This window comes from Eptesicus fuscus, chromosome 4, assembly GCF_027574615.1.
Source record: "Eptesicus fuscus isolate TK198812 chromosome 4, DD_ASM_mEF_20220401, whole genome shotgun sequence".
In the NCBI taxonomy this organism is placed as follows: Eukaryota; Metazoa; Chordata; class Mammalia; order Chiroptera; family Vespertilionidae; genus Eptesicus; species Eptesicus fuscus.
The window spans coordinates 47901741-47921746 of NC_072476.1; the positions used below are offsets into that span (position 1 = coordinate 47901741).

At 39.4% G+C, this 20006-nt stretch overlaps 1 protein-coding gene across 2 annotated transcripts in view; it reads left to right on the forward strand.

The window, feature by feature from the left end:
• The first annotated feature begins 487 nt into the window (after positions 1 to 487).
• STARD4 (StAR related lipid transfer domain containing 4) overlaps positions 488 to 20006 on the forward strand; it is a 33587-nt gene continuing 14068 nt past the window's right edge. The window contains exons 1-6 of one of the 2 annotated variants that reach the window (XM_054715006.1): positions 488 to 585; positions 8028 to 8146; positions 9083 to 9132; positions 13266 to 13392; positions 14384 to 14498; positions 15698 to 15870. In XM_054715006.1, coding sequence (XP_054570981.1) covers positions 8042 to 8146; positions 9083 to 9132; positions 13266 to 13392; positions 14384 to 14498; positions 15698 to 15870 — 570 coding nt within the window. In that variant the 5' untranslated portion in view covers positions 488 to 585; positions 8028 to 8041. Of the gene's footprint in view, positions 586 to 8027; positions 8147 to 9082; positions 9133 to 13265; positions 13393 to 14383; positions 14499 to 15697; positions 16090 to 20006 lie in introns of those variants that run through there. The other variant, XM_054715005.1, reaches the window with a different exon arrangement.

Here is a 20006-nt window from a genome sequence, read left to right on the forward strand (position 1 = left end):
AGCCTTTTCTAATTTGCCTTTTGGTCCCGGGAGGGTAGCGCAGCTGCGTGGTACGACCTCTTAACAGCCCAGGAGACTAAGCCCGCCTAATCCCTTCCTGTCGCCATTCACCCCCCCGTGGTGTCTGCATTTCCCCCAGCTGGAACCAGCCCTGGGACCCCAAGCCCGAGCCCAGCCCAGAGGGAACTTCGCTACCCATGGAACCCGGGCCGGTTCCCGCCACCTCCCACCCACGCGGAATCGTTCCATCCCCCGGTGACCAATCGGCGCTCCGCACGCTGCCACGCCAGCCAATCCCAGGAAACACACGTTGCCCGGGCCAACTTCGGCTACTAGCCCTGCGGGGCACCGGGTTCGAGCCGCGGGCGTGGCTAGAGGTTCGGCCCGCCTTCCCCCGTGCAGCTTGCTGCCTTCTAATTGGCTGAGACCTGCAGTGGCTTGACGCCCATTGGCTGCCGTCGCCCGCGGCCCCGATGGGCGGGGAAGCTTGGAGAGCGGAGCGCGTCAGTGTTCCCGAGAGGGGCGAGTCGGTTCCCCTTCTGAGGCTTCCCCGCTGGGTACCCCTCACTCCTCGCTTCTTCTCAGGTAGCCTGGGGTAGCTGCGCGGGGGCCGCGGGGGCAACGAGGCGGCTCCGAGGGAGGGAGGGCGGGAGGGCGGCCGGCGGGCGTCCTGGGCGCCCCGCCCGGTGCATCTTCCCGGAGCTTTTGCTTGGAGTGGGGCGGGGGAGGCGGCCGTGGGGGCGGAGATGGCGCCCCGTGGCCTCCCGGAGGGCACAGACCTCACCGGTGAGAAAGAAAACGGAGTCCCGGGGCGGGGAGGGGGCGATCCGGAAGTAACCCAGGGCTTGCTCCTGGTCTCTCCACACGACTCACCGGGATTTGGACGCCGATTAGGCCTCCGTTTCTTCATTTGTGAAACGGGGAGGGGGCGGTAATAACCTTGCTTCCGGGGCCGTGGTGAAGATGCCTGAGGTCGCGTTCTGTGAAGGGCACCGTGCTTCCCGGTGTTTAGAAGAAGCACAGACAGCAGAGGGTCCATCCTCCCACCGGAAGCATTGACTAAGATGATGACGATAAAAGACAGCTTTTTCCAGGGCGGACTATAGGTGCCTTCCAAGTTCGGTGCTAAGTGTATAAACTCCTGTAACGCCTCAGTAAATTCGTGTTATTACTGTCATCCTTAATTTACCATGAAGAAAGATTACCTGAGCCCTAGCTGGTTTGGCTCGGTGGATAGAGCGTGGGCCTGCTGACTGAAGGGGCTCTGGTCCTACTCTGGTCGAGGGCACACGCCCGGGTTGCTGGCTCGATCCCCAGTAGGGGGCGTGCAGGAGGCAGCCGATCAATGATTCTCATCATTGATGTTTCTCTCTCTTCCTCTCTGAAATCAATAAAAATATATTTAAAGAAAATATACCTGAGGTATTTTGGGTTCAGAAACCAGAACAAAATATAACAAATCCAATATGATATATATATATATATTTAAAATAATTCTTTATTGTTGATAGTATTACATATGTCTTCCTTTTCCCCCCATTAACCCCCTCCAACCCGTCCCGCCCCAGGCCCTCACCACCCCATTATCTGTGGCTATGGGCCATGCATATATGCATACAAGGTTCTTGGTTGGTTACTTCCCACCCACCCCCTCACCCACCCTCCCCTGACTTCCCTCAGATTCTGCACTCTGTTCCATGCTACCATGTCTCTGGATCCACTAAGTTCATCAGTTTGTTACTTAGGTTCCACATATGAGTGAAATCACGTGATACTTGTCTTTCTCTGACTAACTTATTTCCCTTAGCATGATACTCTCCAGGGCCCTCCATGCTGTCTCAAAGGGTAAGAGATTCCTTTTTACTACTGCATAGTCATATTTTTAGTGTAAAGTCTCTTCTAGCCAGTGATCAGCTTTCCGCGTTTTACAGAATAGATCTTTAGCCTCTGAATTCAGAAGCCCTGGGTTTGAATTCTGGCTCCATCACTTACTAGCTGTATGGTCTTAGACAAGTGACCTGATTTCCCTATTGCCCCTTTCCCTTTCTGTAAAATAGGAATAATTATAGGGTTGGCTCTTAAGGTTCTTTATGAAGATTAAATGAAAAAATACAATTTAAAGTGGCCCGAAAATTGATCACACAGTAAATGATTCAAAAATGTTAGCTTTATTCTTTTAAGTAAAGGATTAGAGCATTAGGAGCTTGAACATTATTAACTTGGACATAAACTTAAAGTTGTGATATTAGAACTTATTATTGCTGTAAGTGTTGTAAAAAGTCTCAACATTGTTGTAAAGCTTGTGCTAAAATCAGTCAAAGTGAGCACTAAAACAGAGGGACACTAGTCACATTGCAGAATAGGCTTCCCTGTGGCAAATGCTGCAGCCACCTCTCAAAAATGAGAAACTCCATAGTTGACTGAGTTAGGAAAGCTAAATTGCCAATTCAAGATTGATTGGAAATCATGCATGTGCTGAAATTTTTATGTTAGGCAGAAAATATAATTTAATGTACAAGGCATTGGTTTGCACCACATCTTGGGGGAAAATCTATGGCATGTTAAATTGAAGCTATTCACATAAATGAAACTCATATCTATTGGTTAATGGAAGGTCGATTTCTATATGAGCTTCTTTAAGAAATGAATTCTGACTTAATTTTACTACATAAGTAGAAACAGATTTTTATGGCATTCACTTTTTATTAGGGGTTTATTATGGTCTATAAAATACAACCTGTGGCCATTTCACTGGACATATATTTGACAAAAATTGGGGTTGTATTGATCAATGACTTATGGTGCTTATAGGAAAAATTTAACTGGGGAAAGCTGTCCACTCTATAATGACACCCACTATCTACACCAGGGATCACTTCAAAAATATGGACATAGAAAACATGAACAAAAAGGTTAAAGTAAGTAAAACATGAAGATAGGCATTACTCAGCACTGTGTAATAAAACTGTCAAGAGCATATAATCTTATATATGGAGCTCTTAGATTCTGATAAAGTTAAGTGGTACTTGTTCTCTCTGAAATGTAAGTGGTAGAGTTGGAGAGTTTCTTGATAAAAGGTCAAGAAAGGGAATAAAAGAATTATTAAGAGGGAGTCCAAAATGGTATTTAAAACATTTCCTGACATCCTCCACAGGTGGAGATTGCAGGAGGGCATATGGTATGCTTTCCATTCAATTAGCATGAATACCCTGTTATATTAGGAGAGCGCCAAGACTTTGATAACCCCAATACTGTCCCTTTTTGGTCCTGGAATATATTTCTAGGGATCCTCTGTCATGCCTGCCCACCCAGGTGGTTTACACAATAACCATTATACCCTTTTGGACTTAATCTTGATGAACAAAAATTCATGCAAGAATTAACTGCCTGGTTAAATAGTTCATTGGCTATAAGAGAGCTTTCCAAGTTTATAGTTTGTTCTCTTCCTGTCCTATCTCCTACTCCACTACCCTTAAAGTGAATCATTAATAATTTTTAATGTTTTAATTTTTGTTATTATTGCAGTTAAAAGTTTACTTGAAGGGTGGAATACATCCATTTTGAAAGCAAAAACTAGATTATATTCATCAATGTCATTCTAGGACCTGGTACACTAGATGCTTGATAAATAAAATAGTAGACCTCTTTGAGAAATTGTTGTTTCATTACATTAATGGAAGTTTTAGTCATTCAGAAGCTCAAGGATGATTAGTATGAATGGACCTGCCTTAGATATCTTGAGGCCTTCCAGGCTAGTAGCTCACCATTATTTTTCTGTTTTATTCACTGTGTTCCAACAGCATGCTAGACTTCACATTTCCTGCCCCAAAGATTTACAGTTAAATGGGAGAAGATGACACGTGAATAATTGCATTACAGCGTTGCTGTGAGAAAACTTGGGAGGGGGAACTAACTTAATTTTCAGGGGAATCCAGGAAAGAAGAGTAGAACTTAGGTAGTGAAGCTTGGCCAGTTCATGAAGGAGCCCATAAGCCATATTAAGGAGTTTGGACTTTACACTGGTCAGTAGGAGTGAACGATTACTAAAGATTCTTATCTTTATAGGTAGTTTTTATTGCTTACATTTTGTGTGCTGGATTTGCACAGATAACGTTGTTTAATAGTAGCGTTTCATTTCCTCTTTGATTTCTATCAAATATTTTTTAAAAATTATCTGCCAACCACAGGATTATCTGGCAGGTGACTTTGGGTTTAAATAACATTGTTTTAATTATGATGATCCTAGTAATAGATAAATGAAATTTCTTTTGCAAGTCTTCTCTAAGAACTTATGCTTGTTTATAACATATTCTTGAATAAGATCATTGTACTAGCTATCAAGTTGGCAATCTCTTGAGTGGAAATGGGATATATTCCTGACTGGCAGACGTTTTGAATGTGCTCATTCACTTTTAGTCTTTGGGTAGGACCTGTACTTGTTATATATTTGGCACCACTTACATAGATCCTAAATTTTACATTATTGAATTTTCTCTATATACTTTTCCATGTTTCTGTGATATGCCACTCCACAATATACCACTTGGGATAAGGATTATTTTGAGCTGAAGGCAGTTAATAAGCAGCAAATGAAAAAATAGCTCTTTTTCCTCCCACTATCTGCCTAAAAGTAGGACGTACGTTTCCCTTTGTGAGGGTTTTCTCTGCCCCCTCTCCTACATCAGGAGGAGGACAGCTCATCACTGGAGACAGATAGTTGGCATCGAGATGGTCTGCACAAACTTTACTAAAATAACCCTATCTTCTATTGTTTTCTTCCATATAATTACTTCCCATAATTTACCACCCCTAGAAGCCCAATTCCTTTTCCTCATCTTGTCACTTCTCCAGAATTAATCACCCTTTATTAAAATGCTGTATAAGCCTTGGGTCTATCTACTACTTTGGGTCTCCACTTTTTTTTTTTCCTGTATTGATTAAACTTTGGGGTAAATAAAATATCTTAGTGATTGCCTCATATGATTTTGATATTTGTTTTCTAAAGTGTTAGGATACTTTTTAAAAACTTATTATTAAATTTTATCTTTAGTTAGAAATTATTTCAAACTTATAGAAAAGTTGCCGGAAGAGTGCAAAAAACTCTTGCTTATCTTTCCACCAGATTTACTGTTAACCTTTTGCGGTGTTGCTTTCTCTAACCTATAGTTTTTTAATTTCAAACCTTGCTACTTGTCCTAATAATGTCCTTCATAACAATTTTCATTCTGGTCCAAGATCCCAAACAGGATCAAGCATTGCATTGTTTCATGTCTCTCTCTTTTTTTCTTTATTGTTCACAGTATTACAGATGTTCCCTCATTATCCCCCTTCACCTAGCCCTTGCCCCTCCCCAGTCTTCACTACACTTCTTTTTTATGAAGGCCTCTGAGCCTTAAATTAAAATGTTAACATCAAATAAGATTTGTGTACCTTTTCTCCTGTTAACCTTTTGTCAGTTTAATTCCCACATTCCGAGACAGAACCTTAAGAGGGTAGATAGAGAAAAAAAGTTTTTTTCCTCCCCTACTGCTCTATGTCATTTCAGTGTTTATCGTTTTTAATGGCTTGTATGCTCTGTGTTGCGCTATTTAAATATTGACTGCAACATTGATTTATTTCTCTCACCTTTAGTTTTTCCACCAGTGGTTTTCAGTCCTGGCTGGATGACAGAAAGATCAGTGAGGCTTTTTAAAGGACCTGGATTTCTGGAGCCTATCCCAGAACAGACCCACTGAATCACACTGCCTAGCAGTGGGCCCTGAAAGCTAACATTTAAAAACAGTGTCAAAACTTGAGGGAGGCAGAAGTTAAAGTGGTAAAAGCAAATCTTATTTGAGAACTACTGCAATGGGAAAAAAGAAACCTCAGTAAAGAACTGCACTTCCTACTGAATGCAACAAGGATAAGTGGGAGTTTATAGCCAAGGAACAGGGAAGATGTCACTGGAGGGAAAGTTACTAAGGGGAAGCATTAGGGGTAAGAGGGATTCTGGCTAAATTGACTGGATAGGATTCTTGCTGAAGGCAGGTCAGAGTGGTTGAAGGAGGGTGGGATGAGGAATTTTTGAGGGTGGGGAATTTTCACTAAATTGATTTAGCAGGATATTTGCTAAAACAACCAAGGGGGCTAAGGACAAGCTCAAGAGCTAGGCCTAGTCAAACATCGGACTCAGAGGAACTAAGGAGAGCGTCTTTGTCAATAGCAGCAACTACTACAAAATACAACAGGTGATTCTAATGCATGCATCTGTAGTTGAGAATTGAAGGCTTATTTCCATAGAGGCTTGATATGTCATTAAAATCTTCTCTTGGCTTGATGGGTCTGTAAATGGGCAGCTTTTCCCCCAAAACCCTTTCTCCTTTTTGCTTTTCCTGGAGAGTACCATGGAACCAAAAGGAGACAAAACGAAGACCAAATAATTCTTGTTTTGAATCAAACACACTTAGGTGCCTGATGTGATCCAGGCAGTGTTCTCATTAGTGAGGCTATGGTGGTGGATAAGGCAGACAAGGGCCCCTGCTCTTAGTTAGGGATGTCATGGTCGAAGAGTAGAAAACAGTATACCAATAAGTGAACAATTTAATTTCAGATCATGATAAACACTGTGGAGAAAATAAAAGAAGACTATAATAGTGACTTAATAGAAGACTGTATTAAGGACAAGAGGTTCAAATCGAAAAATTGTCGTCATAGGTTGTTTTTGGTCATGCTCAAATTTGGGATCTAGCAATCCAGGCAGAGAAATAAATAGCAAGTCCAAAGGCCAAAGTCTGTGACAAGCTTGGCCTGTTTGAGAAACAGAAAGAAAGCTGGTAGGACAAGAACATTGTAGGTAAATGGGTTGAGGGGTGTGGATAGGAACCTCATGTGATTTCAAGGTTTTGGACTTTGCACAGCTGGCTCAATTACCCTTTTACCAGCAAATTCTTCAGATGGGAAGGCTAAGGCAGTTTGAGGGAAGCAAGAGATGCCCATTAGGCATTAAGCTTCTGGATCTGGGAGTGGGTGCTGTCTCTCGCCCTCTTCCCCTGGCTTTCCATATGTCGGCTTCAGGGTAGCCAGATTTTTTTGCATGCTTGCATGTTGTTCAAACGCTCCCAAAGCAATCATCCTAAAAGAAGCCTGCAGAACCTGCATGGGCTTTTCTAAGAGAGTCTGGGAGTCCTAGACTCCACCTCTCCATGGGAGGTGTGTCAGAGAATTTGCAGCAGTGTTTTAAAACCATCACATAACAGAATCCCTTATATTGTTATCTTTCAATATTAGTCACCATTTCCTTTTAAAAACAATGGTGAACAGTACCTTGTCTTTGGGATTATTAATGAAATAGTACTTTTTCCATTTTATATAGTTAAAATGGTTTCCTTAAAATTAACCATTAGTTGACACTGTACTAGTGGTTCTAAAAGTCTTCATAGGACCTTTTTCCTTACACTGTTAACTGATTGAATCCTGTAACACTTCATCAAATGCAATACAATATTAAGTGGAGCATTTTAAAAATGAGAAATTGTTTGGAGTTCTGTAGCCCTGTCTTTAGAAGAGGTTTCCAGTTCTGGTTCTCATTTGTTTGCTAGAATGAGTTCTAAATCTGTTAGACAGTAAAATAAAAAAAAATTTCAGTAGCTAAAATCTAAGGAAGTTTTTAAAGATCTATGACTTGTGTATTATTTTTATATTTTGGAAGTAGCAATTTTTTTTTAAGTGATCTGGAATTTTATTCCTTTTCATTGGATCCTATTAGTAAGGAAATATAGGATTGTATTATTTTTTATATGAGTGATTTTAATAACTTAAAATGATTCTCATCCCTAACTATGTGTTATTCACTTTGGAAATATTTAGGAAAAAACCTATATGCCCAGGACCTACTATCAGAGATTCTGATTACTTGATTTGGGGTGGGGTCCAGGTATAGGTCTTTTTTATAGCTCCCCAGGATATTCTATTATGAAGCCACATTTGAAACCCACTGCCCTACTGCATCAAATTGTGTTTGCTGATGCTGATTTTGGTCTTTGTAACAGGGAAAGAATAAAAAATGGAAGGCCTGCCCGATGCTGCTGCTTTTGCAACTAAACTTAAAAACACTCTCATCCAGTACCATAGCATTGAAGATGATAAGTGGCGTGTTGCAAAGAAAACGGTAAATTAGTTTAATTGGGGTGTATCTTCTGTCTAATGAATTGGTTAATATCTTTCAGAATAGTATGGGAAAATGTGGACCATACTGCAAATGTATGTGCAGGATAGATAATTTTCCTAATAAAGTGGGTGGTTTAGCAGGTCATAAAGGAACAAACATAGTGATCCTGTACTGCTTTCGGTAGTTCTTTAGATATTGGACATGAGAATAGACTTGGGCAACAAGAGCCTAAAGGCTGGCCTCTTAAGTCAACAATAAAGTGTATCATGTCAGTTTAAGGAAGTATAGTAATTGGTAGTTTGGAATAGTTTCAGTTTCAGATATTTCAACAAGCCTGTGAGAGTGACCAGTTAGTATTTTTAGCAACAGGACTTGCCCAAGTTATCTCATGGCTGAGTGTTGACAGAGCCAATCCTAGAATCCAGGACTCTTCCAGTTAAGTGCTTTAGCTATTCTGTTATGCAGAATTTCTTGGGTAATTACCAGAAAAAATTGTAGGGATTAATTCAAGGTAGCACTGTCAGAACATATGTGAATTGTTTAATATTTTAAAAGATATGAGCGAGTTCAGAATGAAATATTTAGGATTCTTAATGTCTTATTCTAAATGTGCCAGTAGACAAGATTGGAATAAGGAAAATAATGAATGGCCAGTGAGATAGTGCCATCACTGAATCTTCACAGTATTTGGGGCACATTAAGCTACTGAAAAATCTTTCTTGGAGGTCTATAATTTAAATAAAATGTGAAGGATTTTAGGATAGAGGAGAAATTCAAATGTGGATCATTTGATGGTATAAATAACTTTATGCATCTCTGAATATTTACTTAAGTTTTAATGCAAACACTAATGCTCTAGACGTATGAAATTGTCAGTTTTATATCCAAGGTTCCGCTTATATAATTATCACCATTTACTGTTTTTTATTTTTCTAGAGAGATGTCACGATTTGGAGAAAACCTTCAGAAGAATTTAGTGGATATCTGTAAGTAAATTCTAGTAGTTTTATGTAGCTCTTAAGACATTGCTAAATGTTTTATACATATACACACAGCAACATTAATGATTACTAAATGATTATTGCCAGTAAAATTAGGCCTCTTCTTTTAAGATTTAAACTTTCTGAGAAGCAAGTTACCATATGAAGTCAAAGCCTATTTCCATAACCCTTCTGGACTGAGTTGATGGTGAGGGGATCATAAATAATGATGTGAAATGACTGATAAGATCTTAATTTCTTAGCATCCTATATAATAAAAGACTAATATGCAAATTGAATGAACGGCATAATGACCGGTTGCTGTGTCGCACACTGATCACTGGGGCAGATGCTCAACGCAGGAGCTCCCCCTGCTGGTCAGTGCACTCCCACAGGGGGAGCACTGCTCAGCCAGAAGCCCAGAAGCCGGGCTCATGGCTGGTGAGTGCATGGGCGATGATGGGAACCTCTCCCGCCTCCACAGGAGCACTAAGGGGAGCGAGCCTAAGCCATCAGTTGGACATCCCCCGAGGGCTCCTGGAATTCGAGAGGGTGCAGGCTGGGCTGAGGGACCCCCCCCCCCGAGTACACGAATTTTTGTGCACTGGGCCTCTAGTCTCTCTCTCTCCACACACACACACACACACACACACACACACACACACACACATATATAAAAGCCTAATATGCTAAGTGTTCGACCAGTTGCTATGATGCACACTGACCACCAGGGGGCAGACGCTTTGACCAGTAGGTTAGCTTGCTTCTGCAGTCCGGCCAATCGGGACTGGGCGAGATGGGCCGGACACGCCCTGGAACTCTCTTGCGGTCCCTCCCCAGCCCCAATTGTGCACCGGTGGGGTCACTCGGCCTGGCCTTGGCCCTCTCGCAATCTGGGACCTCTCGGGGGATGTCGGAGAGCGGTTTCGGCCTGATCCCCAGAGGCCAGGCAGAGGGACCCCACCGGTATATGAATCTGTGCACCGGGCCTCTAGTTATGTATAAGATTCTTCTAATACCCTTTTACATTTACTCAGTGCTATAGTATACTTTATGCTAGGAATTTATCTTGGAGAAATCATCAGAAAGACAATAGTTAAGTTCTTATCTCTTCCATCACAGCATTACCTATATATTAGAAATTAAAAACAACTTGAATAATCAACAGTTGATGAATAATTAAATTATGGAACATGTGACATTTTACATTTTTTTAAAAACACGTTTTCAAATATTATTTAAAAACATAAAAAAATGCTCACCATATAAAGTGAATATTCAACTGTATATAGCACAATTGTGAGTTGACTTTATATATTTTTATATATTGAAATGTTTTTATTAAACACCAAATGTATACCTCTAGATGGTGATTTTGTGGGTGGTTTTATTTCCATTTTTTGGTATTTGCAGATAGTTGAACATGAATTATCCCTTTAACCAGAAAAAAATAATTGCTTTCTAAAACCAGTGGGGACAATTGCTTTGTGTAATTATAGTTGAACTAGAGGCCTGGTGCACAGATTTTTGCTTCAGTGGGATCCCTCAGCCTGGCCTGCGGGGATTGAGCCAAAGCCAGCTCTCTGACATACTCCGAGGGGTCCCAGATTACAAGAGGGCACAGGCCAGGTCAAGGGACCCCACCAGTGCACAATTGGGGCCAACGAGGGACCGCGGGAGGGCTGCAGGGCGTGTCTTGCCCAGTCCCAATCGGCTGGACCCCAACAGCAAGCTAACCTACAGGTTGGAACGTCTGCCCCCTGGTGGTCAGTGCGCATCATAGCAACTGGTTGAATGAAGGTTTGGACACTTACCATATTAGGCTTTTATTATATAGGATGTTCACATCCATGGGACTCAGCCCTTTCTAAAATGAAACTGGGGTCTAGCCCCACTTACTATATACAGAATGTTTTGAAGTGAAATACCAGAGATAGCGTTTTCAGAGAGATGAGTCATACAATATTTATGATGAGGACTGAAAAACTGGGGTGGATTAAGCATTGTAGGCCAGGGTGGAAAGTTAATCCTTTAGATCAGTAATTCCCAGTGGGGGTTGAAAAGAGTACATAGCATTATGCTTGGTGGTTTGAAAGGACTTCATACAAGAGCTAATCTGTGAGCTGAGTCTAAAAGGAATAATTGGAATGGAAGACTGATTCATATTCCAGGCAGAAGGAATTGCATCTACTACATACACACAGATGGGAAACACTTCAAGTTAGTTTAAGGAGGTAGAGTCTAAAAGGAATAATTTCTTAGGGAATGGAAGACTGATTCATATTCCAGGCAGAAGGAATTGCATCTACTACATACACACAGATGGGAAACACTTCAAGTTAGTTTAAGGAGGTAGAAATTGTGTTTGTATAGCTGGTAAAGTATGAGGGTGGGGAGAACATATATGTGCAGGAGCTTTGAATGCTAAACTAAGGGATTCAGTATGGTACTATCCCCACCTCCCAGGCCCTCAAAGGATCTTAAATTTACTCTAATAATATTGTTAAGTAGCATTGTAAAATGAGAGCAGTAAGAGTTCAGAGAAGAGGTTTTACTATATAGACTAGAGGCCCGGTGCACAGATTCGTGCACAGTATGGTCCCTCGGCCTGGCCTGAGGGGATCAGTGGACCTCCATGCCACTGCAGCCCAGCCTTACCCGCTAGCTCGTCGGGCTCCAGCCCTGCCTTTGCCATTGCTTGTTACCTCAACCACTGTCGATCCTGCACAGTATGAAGTAGTGCATGAAGCGGCAGGCAGCTGGGGAGGAGCTGGAGCCTGGGCTGGGGGCCGCACAGCTCCTGCCCATCCCGGCCCTGCTGCACCTGCCGCTGCCGCCGCCACTAGGTAGGCTTGCTGCCACTCCACTGTGGTCTCCGCATGCCTGCCCTAGGGCGATACTGGCACGCCCACGATCACACAGCTGCCACTCATCATCACATCCTCGCTCCTTGTGTGGCACCGGAGAAGTGGCTGTGGGCTCGTGCCCAGTCAGTCCCATCCCCGTCCCAGTCCGGATTGGGGAGGGGAGTGCAGGGGGAGTATCCGCTATCCATGGGAGAGACTTGTGCCTCCATAGCTGCGCTCGCCAGCCATGAGCCCTGCATCTGGTGCTCGTCTGTCAGCTGAGCGGCGCTCCTACTGTGGGAGTGCACTGACCACCTGGGGGCAGCTCCTGCGTTGAGCATCTGCTCCTTGTGGTCAGTGTATGTCATAGCTACTGGACGGTCGTCTGGTTGTCCGGTTACTTAGGCTTTTATATATATGGGTAGGTTGTTGTCAGTTCTTCCCTATAAAGTATAGTGCTACAGTAAACTTCTTAGTATGTCTCCTACACGTGTGATTTTCCTGGGGTATGTACCTGGGTTTTAGGGATGTGCATCATTCAACTTCACTAACCATTGTCAAATTGCTCTCTGAAGTGGTGATAGCAGTTTGAGAGTTCTCGTTCCCTTCCACTCAATACTTGTCACTAAGTTTATAATTTCTGCCAATCTGAGGCACATGAGATGACATCTTACTAGTATTTAGTTGATTATGAGTGAAGATGAACATCTTTTCTAAATTTATTGACATTTCAGGTCAATCTTATCATGTCCTTTGCCCATATTTTTTTTCATTGACTTATAGGAATTAATTATATATCCTGTGTAATAATTATATTCTGTTTATATGTGTTACATATATATTCTTCCAGTCTATAAAAATATGTTTATACTAATAACATGTTAGAGTATAACTGAGAAAAGAATAGCATGCAAAATAAATGGAAACATTACAGTGTTCTGCAGATTGTTTTTGGCCATGGCATAACATGACGGTACTTTACCAGTACTATGTTCGTGATAACATAAAATATAGCCTTCAGATTTCTTATTACATTAGAGGACAAAGAATACATTCTGACAAAATAATTGATAGAAAGGTTGTTGGGATTTACTCCCTTTAATAAATATTCATTGCCCTAGCTGGTTTGGCTCAGTGGATAGAGCATCGGCCTGCGGACCAAAGGGTCTCGGGTTCAATTCAATCAATCAATTAATCTTCATTGACGTGTTTGCTCTAGTTAGTTCTGAACTACATACGAGGGCATGCTGAAATTTTTCATTCAGTAGTATTTGACTTTTTTTTTCTTTCCAGTTTCAAAGCCCAAGGTATTATAGATGGTGTTGTTAATAATATAATGGACCATATACGCCCAGGTCCCTGTCGCTTGGATTGGGACAGCTTAATGACTTCATTGGACATTTTGGAGAACTTTGAAGAGGTATTTGTTTAGAAACATTACTTCAGATTGTGTGTGTGTTGTGTGTGTGTGTGTGTGAGAGAGAGAGAGAGAGAGAGACGCGCGCACATGTGTGTGTGGGAGCATGTGTACACACTTGCATTCATTGCTTTGAGAATAAGTAGTCATGGCAGAGGTCTCACAGGGGACTCCTTGCTGCCTTTTAAAAAGCTTGAGCTTTCTCATATTACCTAATGAGTGTTAGTCAGCAGTGAGTTTATTTTCTGAAGTCTAAGATTCTGAAAACACCACTATTACTGGTAGATTCAGGTTTCCAGGTAAATTGTATGTAAGTTTTCTGTTGAAGCCAAAATCAAAGACCAAAGATGTCCCTCTAAACAAAAGTGGCTTCCTGTCTTTTTCTATTTTTATTAATTTAGTTCTTGCCATGTTTGAATTTATTTTTAAATATAATTTTATTGATTTCAGAGAGGAAGAGAGAGGGAAAAAGAAATAGAAATATCAATGATGAGGGAGAATCACTGATCAGCTACCTCCTGCATGCCCCCTACTGGGGGTCGAGCCTGCAACCAGGGCATGTGCCTTGACCAGGAATTGAACCATGACCTCCTGGTTCATAGGTTGATGTTCAACCACTGAGCCATGCCGGTTGGGCTAAACGTCTTTATTAAATCATGTGGTGTTTTAGTGAATGTATTTGTGTATTTTATCTTAAACACCTAAGGGCTACACCACCTACTTCCATGGATACAAAGCGACTATTGAATTAGAGATTTGGATATGAGATAACATCTCTACATTTTTATTATATATCTTCTTCATGTATATATAGCAGCAGTGAGATTTAGAATACAAGTCTAAACCTGTCAGAATCACTGTAAGAATTATTACTACTAATTATAAGACATTTTAGATGAGTATTAGTTCCTTACTAAGGATGAGCTTATGATCTATGCGTCTGTGTCTGTGTCCCTAGAGTAGTAAGTAATATCTGTTAACTTTTGTCCTTCAGAATTGCTGTGTGATGCGTTACACTACTGCTGGTCAGCTTTGGAATATCATTGCCCCAAGAGAGTTTGTTGATTTCTCCTACACTGTGGACTATAACGGAGGGCTTTTATCCTGTGGTAATGATCTCAAAACCATATACTGTCTTTCAATTTGTTTTAAATATTTGAGTTTTCTAGGTTGGATTTTTTTCTCTATGCAAGGTATGTTCTCATAATTATTTTATAATCCTAAGCTTCGTTTAAAAATGCTGAACCCTAGGGATTAAAATAACAATATCAAGAAGGGTTTTGAAATTTAGGTTTTTATTTCCAGTTACATGCTATCCTCCAGATCAGTGGTCACCAACCGGTGGTCCGCAGACCATTGGTGGTCCGTGAGGTCCGAAAGGTTGGTGACCGCTGCTCCAGATCACAGCTAACAAACATGGATCACATGACTACCTCTAAGAAAGAGATCCAGTAAATGAAAAATAGCTTCTTAGTCACACACACACACACACACACACACACACACACACACACACACACTAATAGTCTTGGTATGTGTTAGGATATTCTCCTTCTCTGAGTTGTGTACAGTTTTTCTTTTTGAAACTAAAAATAGTGCTATTAGAAGGTTCCTGCTTCCTAAGATATATCTATAGGTAAGTTAATATGTTTTCTGTATATAGCTAAACAGTTGTAGTTAAACATCTATTTGTTTATTTTTGACCAGCTACTACCAAAGTTGGATATGGGAGTGCCTGTGGAGAATGGTGGTACCATAGGTTTTGTTTTGTTTTGTTTTTTAATACATTTTTATTGATTTTAGAAAGGAAGGGAGAGGAAGAGAGAGAGAGAAACATCAATGATGAGAGAGAATCATTGATAGGCTGCTTCCTGCACACCCCTTACTGGGGATCAAGTCTACAACTCCAGGCATGTGCCTTGACTGGGAATCGAACCATGACCTTCTGGTTGATAGGTTGACATTCTATCACTGAGCCATACTGGCTGGGTCCATATGTTTGTTATTGGCACCTTGAGGCCCGGATGCTACATCCAAGATTCTTAGTTTCCAAGGAGTTACCAAGACGACATGATGCCATCTATTATGAAGGGATTAGAGTTTCCGCATTACCTGTCTTAGCTCCCTGCCAGAAATCTACTTGATAATTATTTTTTTTCATTCTTCCATGGTCCCTCTTAGGGCTGAATTTTCATCTACAGGGATAACCAGACAGATATTGAAACAAGAAATCTAATATTTTAAATGAGAGTTTTAGACTTATGTCAGTCACTCCTATTAATAGTATTGTTTTAAAATTGCCTTGTAGGGATCAGCCTTGACTGGAGTGAGAAGAGAGCGGAATTTGTTCGTGGATATAACCATCCCTGTGGTTGGTTTTGTGTTCCACTTAAAGACAATACAAACCAGAGTCTTTTGACAGGCTATATTCAGACGGATCTGCGTGGGATGATTCCTCAGTCTGCAGTAGATACAGCCATGGCAAGCACTTTAATCAACTTCTATGGTGATTTACAAAAAGCCTTATGAAAGGCATAAGACCTTTAAACTTGTAGTACTATGACCCTCTGAATCAACTCCTTCTTTCAGCTCCATGGCCTGTAAAAATCATCACCCTTTTCTCTCATCTTTATAGCTTGTACAAGAATTTGAGATATTTTTGTGTTATTTTATTCCTAAAGTAAATAGCTGTCTAAGCATTGTAGTTTTCTGAAATAGTTATTTGCACTTTGTTTATGGCAGTCTGTGTGTCTACGAATGGAGAGCATGACAGAAATCCACCTCGAAGTAGATAACAGGTCTTTGACTCAAACTCTTAAGAAAATGAATAGTGCCTCAGTATGAATTTTTGGCTGCTTGGAATTTAGAGAGAGCACAAGCTTCATGCTGTTAGGTTAAAATAATCTATTTTAGAGCTTTATGAACATTTTGTAAAAGTTTTAATTTTTTTAAAGTTAAATATTAGTGCTTTTGGTATGCTCTATGAGTTTGCCAATATCTTGGAATAAAGAAAAGGCTCTTTATATTTTATAAATAGGAACTTCATTGTCAACTGGCTTGCACTGCTCCAAGTACTGAAAAGATCAGAAATAAATGGGTGGATATTATAGTAACTATAGATTCAAATCAAATACAATTCAATTTTGATACCTAGATAGCATTATTTTGTGAATACCTTTAAAAATATGATTGTTTTTTATGTGCATTTATTTTGGGGGTCTTAAAACATTTATGCATGAAAGAAGCAGTACAAAAACTGCCAACTGTGTGATGGGGACACACCATTGATTGGACAGTAGTCTGAGTTTTGTGAAGTGGCTCTTGGTATCCTGTATTTAGCAACAGGGAATCATCTCTCTAGAAGGTCAGATTTAATGGATGTTCTATACATGTTTCAGTTTTAAAGGTATCACTCAACTCAAAGTATTACTAACTACTTCATAAACATTCATAATTGTGATGAAACTTTTGTCTGGAACTATAACAAATGCATTCAGAGATTTACCCAAATGCTAGATGAGACTTTTTGTAACTAGAATGAACAATAATAATTGCTCCCTTGATTCTATGGCTGCCTTAAAGGAACATTCTACATGATTTGAACATCCCAAATGACTCTGGCTTTTGAACTGTCCACCTAGTTTACTTCTAAAATAAGAACCTGAGGCATCTCAATGTGTCCAGGCAAATTTTTGTATGTATCTGTTTGTGTACATGCACACATCTTGAGATCCATTTCATTGTTCAATGTGAGTTCTTTCTGTATTATTATCATTTTATTTTCTTTGTGTGTGTGTGGTTAATACAGGCAAATTTTTGTATGTATCTGTTTGTGTACATGCACACATCTTGAGATCCATTTCATTGTTCAATGTGAGTTCTTTCTGCATTATTATCATTTTACTTTCTTTGTGTGTGCGGTTAATACAGGCAAATTTTTGTATGTATCCGTTTGTGTACATGCACACATCTTGAAATCCATTTCAGTGTTCAGTGTGAGTACTTTCTGCATTATTATCATTGTATTTCCTTTTTGTGTGTGTGGGTTTATAGGGGTAAAGTGAACTCTGGAAATGCATGCCAGATAGGCCACAAAGAGCACTAGAGCATATGGTGGTTCAAGTGCATGAAGGTTGGATCTGTGTTTTACTTTACTGTGTTTTCCTGAGTGTAAAGAAAGCATAAGTCATAGATCCTCAGACTCATTTTGATAAAGTGAAAAAAGTTGAGCTGGTTTTTATCTTTATATTTTTGCTATTAGCAATGATGTTTAAAAAATAAGTAAATAAATAAATAAAACAAGTAAACAAATAAAAGGTTGTAGTACTACAGTATCCGTGGTGAATATCTCACAAGTTGTAGATTGAAAATAATTTGTTTCAAGAACTGACAGAAACAATGTGTAAATGATCCTATTTTCTTAGATTGAAATTTATTAATATTTTTTTCTAAATTGTAACTTTGTTGCTGGATTTTTCTCCCACTTTTTTCTTCTTCTTGTAATAGGGAAAAAAACTCAGTAGTTTAGTTTTAAGTTTCCTATGGAAATTTATTAAATGTTAGTTTTGACTTTATGTATTTTTTTATTTGTTTTCATTAGTGTAGAGTAGGAAGTTTCTTATATTGAAGTATATTATCTAAGATGGAGAAATACCAACAGATGTTCAGTTATAAGGTGCCCAGATTGGGTAAAGGATTTGTAACAATATTGTACGTAAGGGCTGTGATTGCCTGATCTGGGAACCCTTAAACACAAATGAACTGTCCACTCTCAGTTACTCTAATGTTCCCTTTGTCCTATTCCACTTATACCTCTTGTGAATGATTACATAATCCACTGTTTCCTGTAGACCAACTGCAGGTAACAGGATAATCATAGAAAAATTCTCATTGCAATATTGAGTCATATATATTCAAATTTATATTCAAATTACCTAAAATTTATATGCAGTTTCCAAATGGCACTTCAGATCTACTGGGCTCTAGCTGTATACTTAAAAACAAACAGCTTTATTGAGGTGTAATTTACATGCTATACAATTTGCCGGTTGTAGTATAGTCCAGTGATTATACATTTATAGTTGTGCAGCCATCACCACAATCCAGTTTTAGAACATTTTCATCTCCCAAAAAGACCCCTTTGCCTGGTGGCAGACTCATAACTAACCAAAGTTTAGCACAGTTGCTAGTATACAGAAGATGATGAAAAAAGATTATAGAATAGGATTTTGTTTTGTTTTTAAGAGTAGAGTTGTATTTGAATCTAAGCTCAGGAACCTTGTGTTAATATATTGAAATATGTTATCGCCAAGTACCATAATGATAAAAATTTAAGGATGTGGGTTGGGATTAATGAGTCTGCTGTTTCTATAGCATTGCTTTAGAATAGAAAAAGAATATGAAGCCATATGTCATTTTAAATTTTCTGGCAGCAATATTAAAAAAATAAACAGCTGGGGTTAATTTTAATAATATAGTTCATTTAATTCAATAGATCCAAAATATTATCATTTCAACATGCAATCAATATTAAAAGTCATTAAGCTATTTTATATTCTTTTATATGAATTCCTTGAAATCTGGTGTGTATTTTACTAATGTGGACTTGCCACATTTAAGTGCTCATTGTCCACATGAGGCCAGTGGCCTGTACTGAATAGCCAGTTCTATAGTGCATGTATTAATTTGTTATTCTATATTATGAAGTGGAGAATTTCATGAAATTACTCTTAAATACAAAGCCTTTTCTGGTTACCAGAGCTTTCGGTGTTTACTAAACTGGGACTGCTGAACATTAGAAATAAATCACTTAGTAGTTCAATAAAATAAAAATGATAGCCCTCCCAAATTTCCTTTAAAGATAACTTTTCATAGGACAGTTAATGAAAGCATATAAATCTGCCTTGTTATTATGTGGTGGATTATTTTTCTTGCTTATAGCTAGTTTGTATTAGAAACGTATATACAGGAATACTACTTGGCATAGCACTGTTTTTAGTACATGGTACCTATTTATTTTAAGGAAATTAATTTCATACTAGAAAAGGTAATTTGTCATAAGTGATATTTTTGCATGAAATACTAGTTTTATTTATAACTCTTGATTGGTTAACTCTTGACGTTTGACATAATAATCAGCAAAAAATAATTATGAGAATTTAGTGTTCTACAGTTATATATAATAGAAACTTCTACAGTATTACAGAGGTTATAAATGTTTAAAAAAATCTCTTCATTTCACTGTTCATTGAGGTTGGGTATGTTTGAAATTGTAGATTTCTGTGTCTGAAATCGTCTCTCAGTAAAAAAAGCTTTTAAGTGTAATTCCCTTTGTTATAGATAAAAGTTTTACCTGTTTACTCAGGAACACACTAGCATCCTTAAAATATGTTGTTAAAATCCAGTGTCTTTTTTATTTAGTAGGTGCTGTAGCTATCCCAACCCTATGGGCAAATGAACAGAACCTAGGGAAGGTTGGGGAATGGACCAGACTTCCATTAGAACCTGTATTGTGTAATTATTAGTCTGATGTATCTCCCTTGCCTTTATTTTATTTTTTTACTTTTATCCCTTGCCTTATTCAGCTTCTAGAGAGAGGTAAGGGATGGTGGGATCTG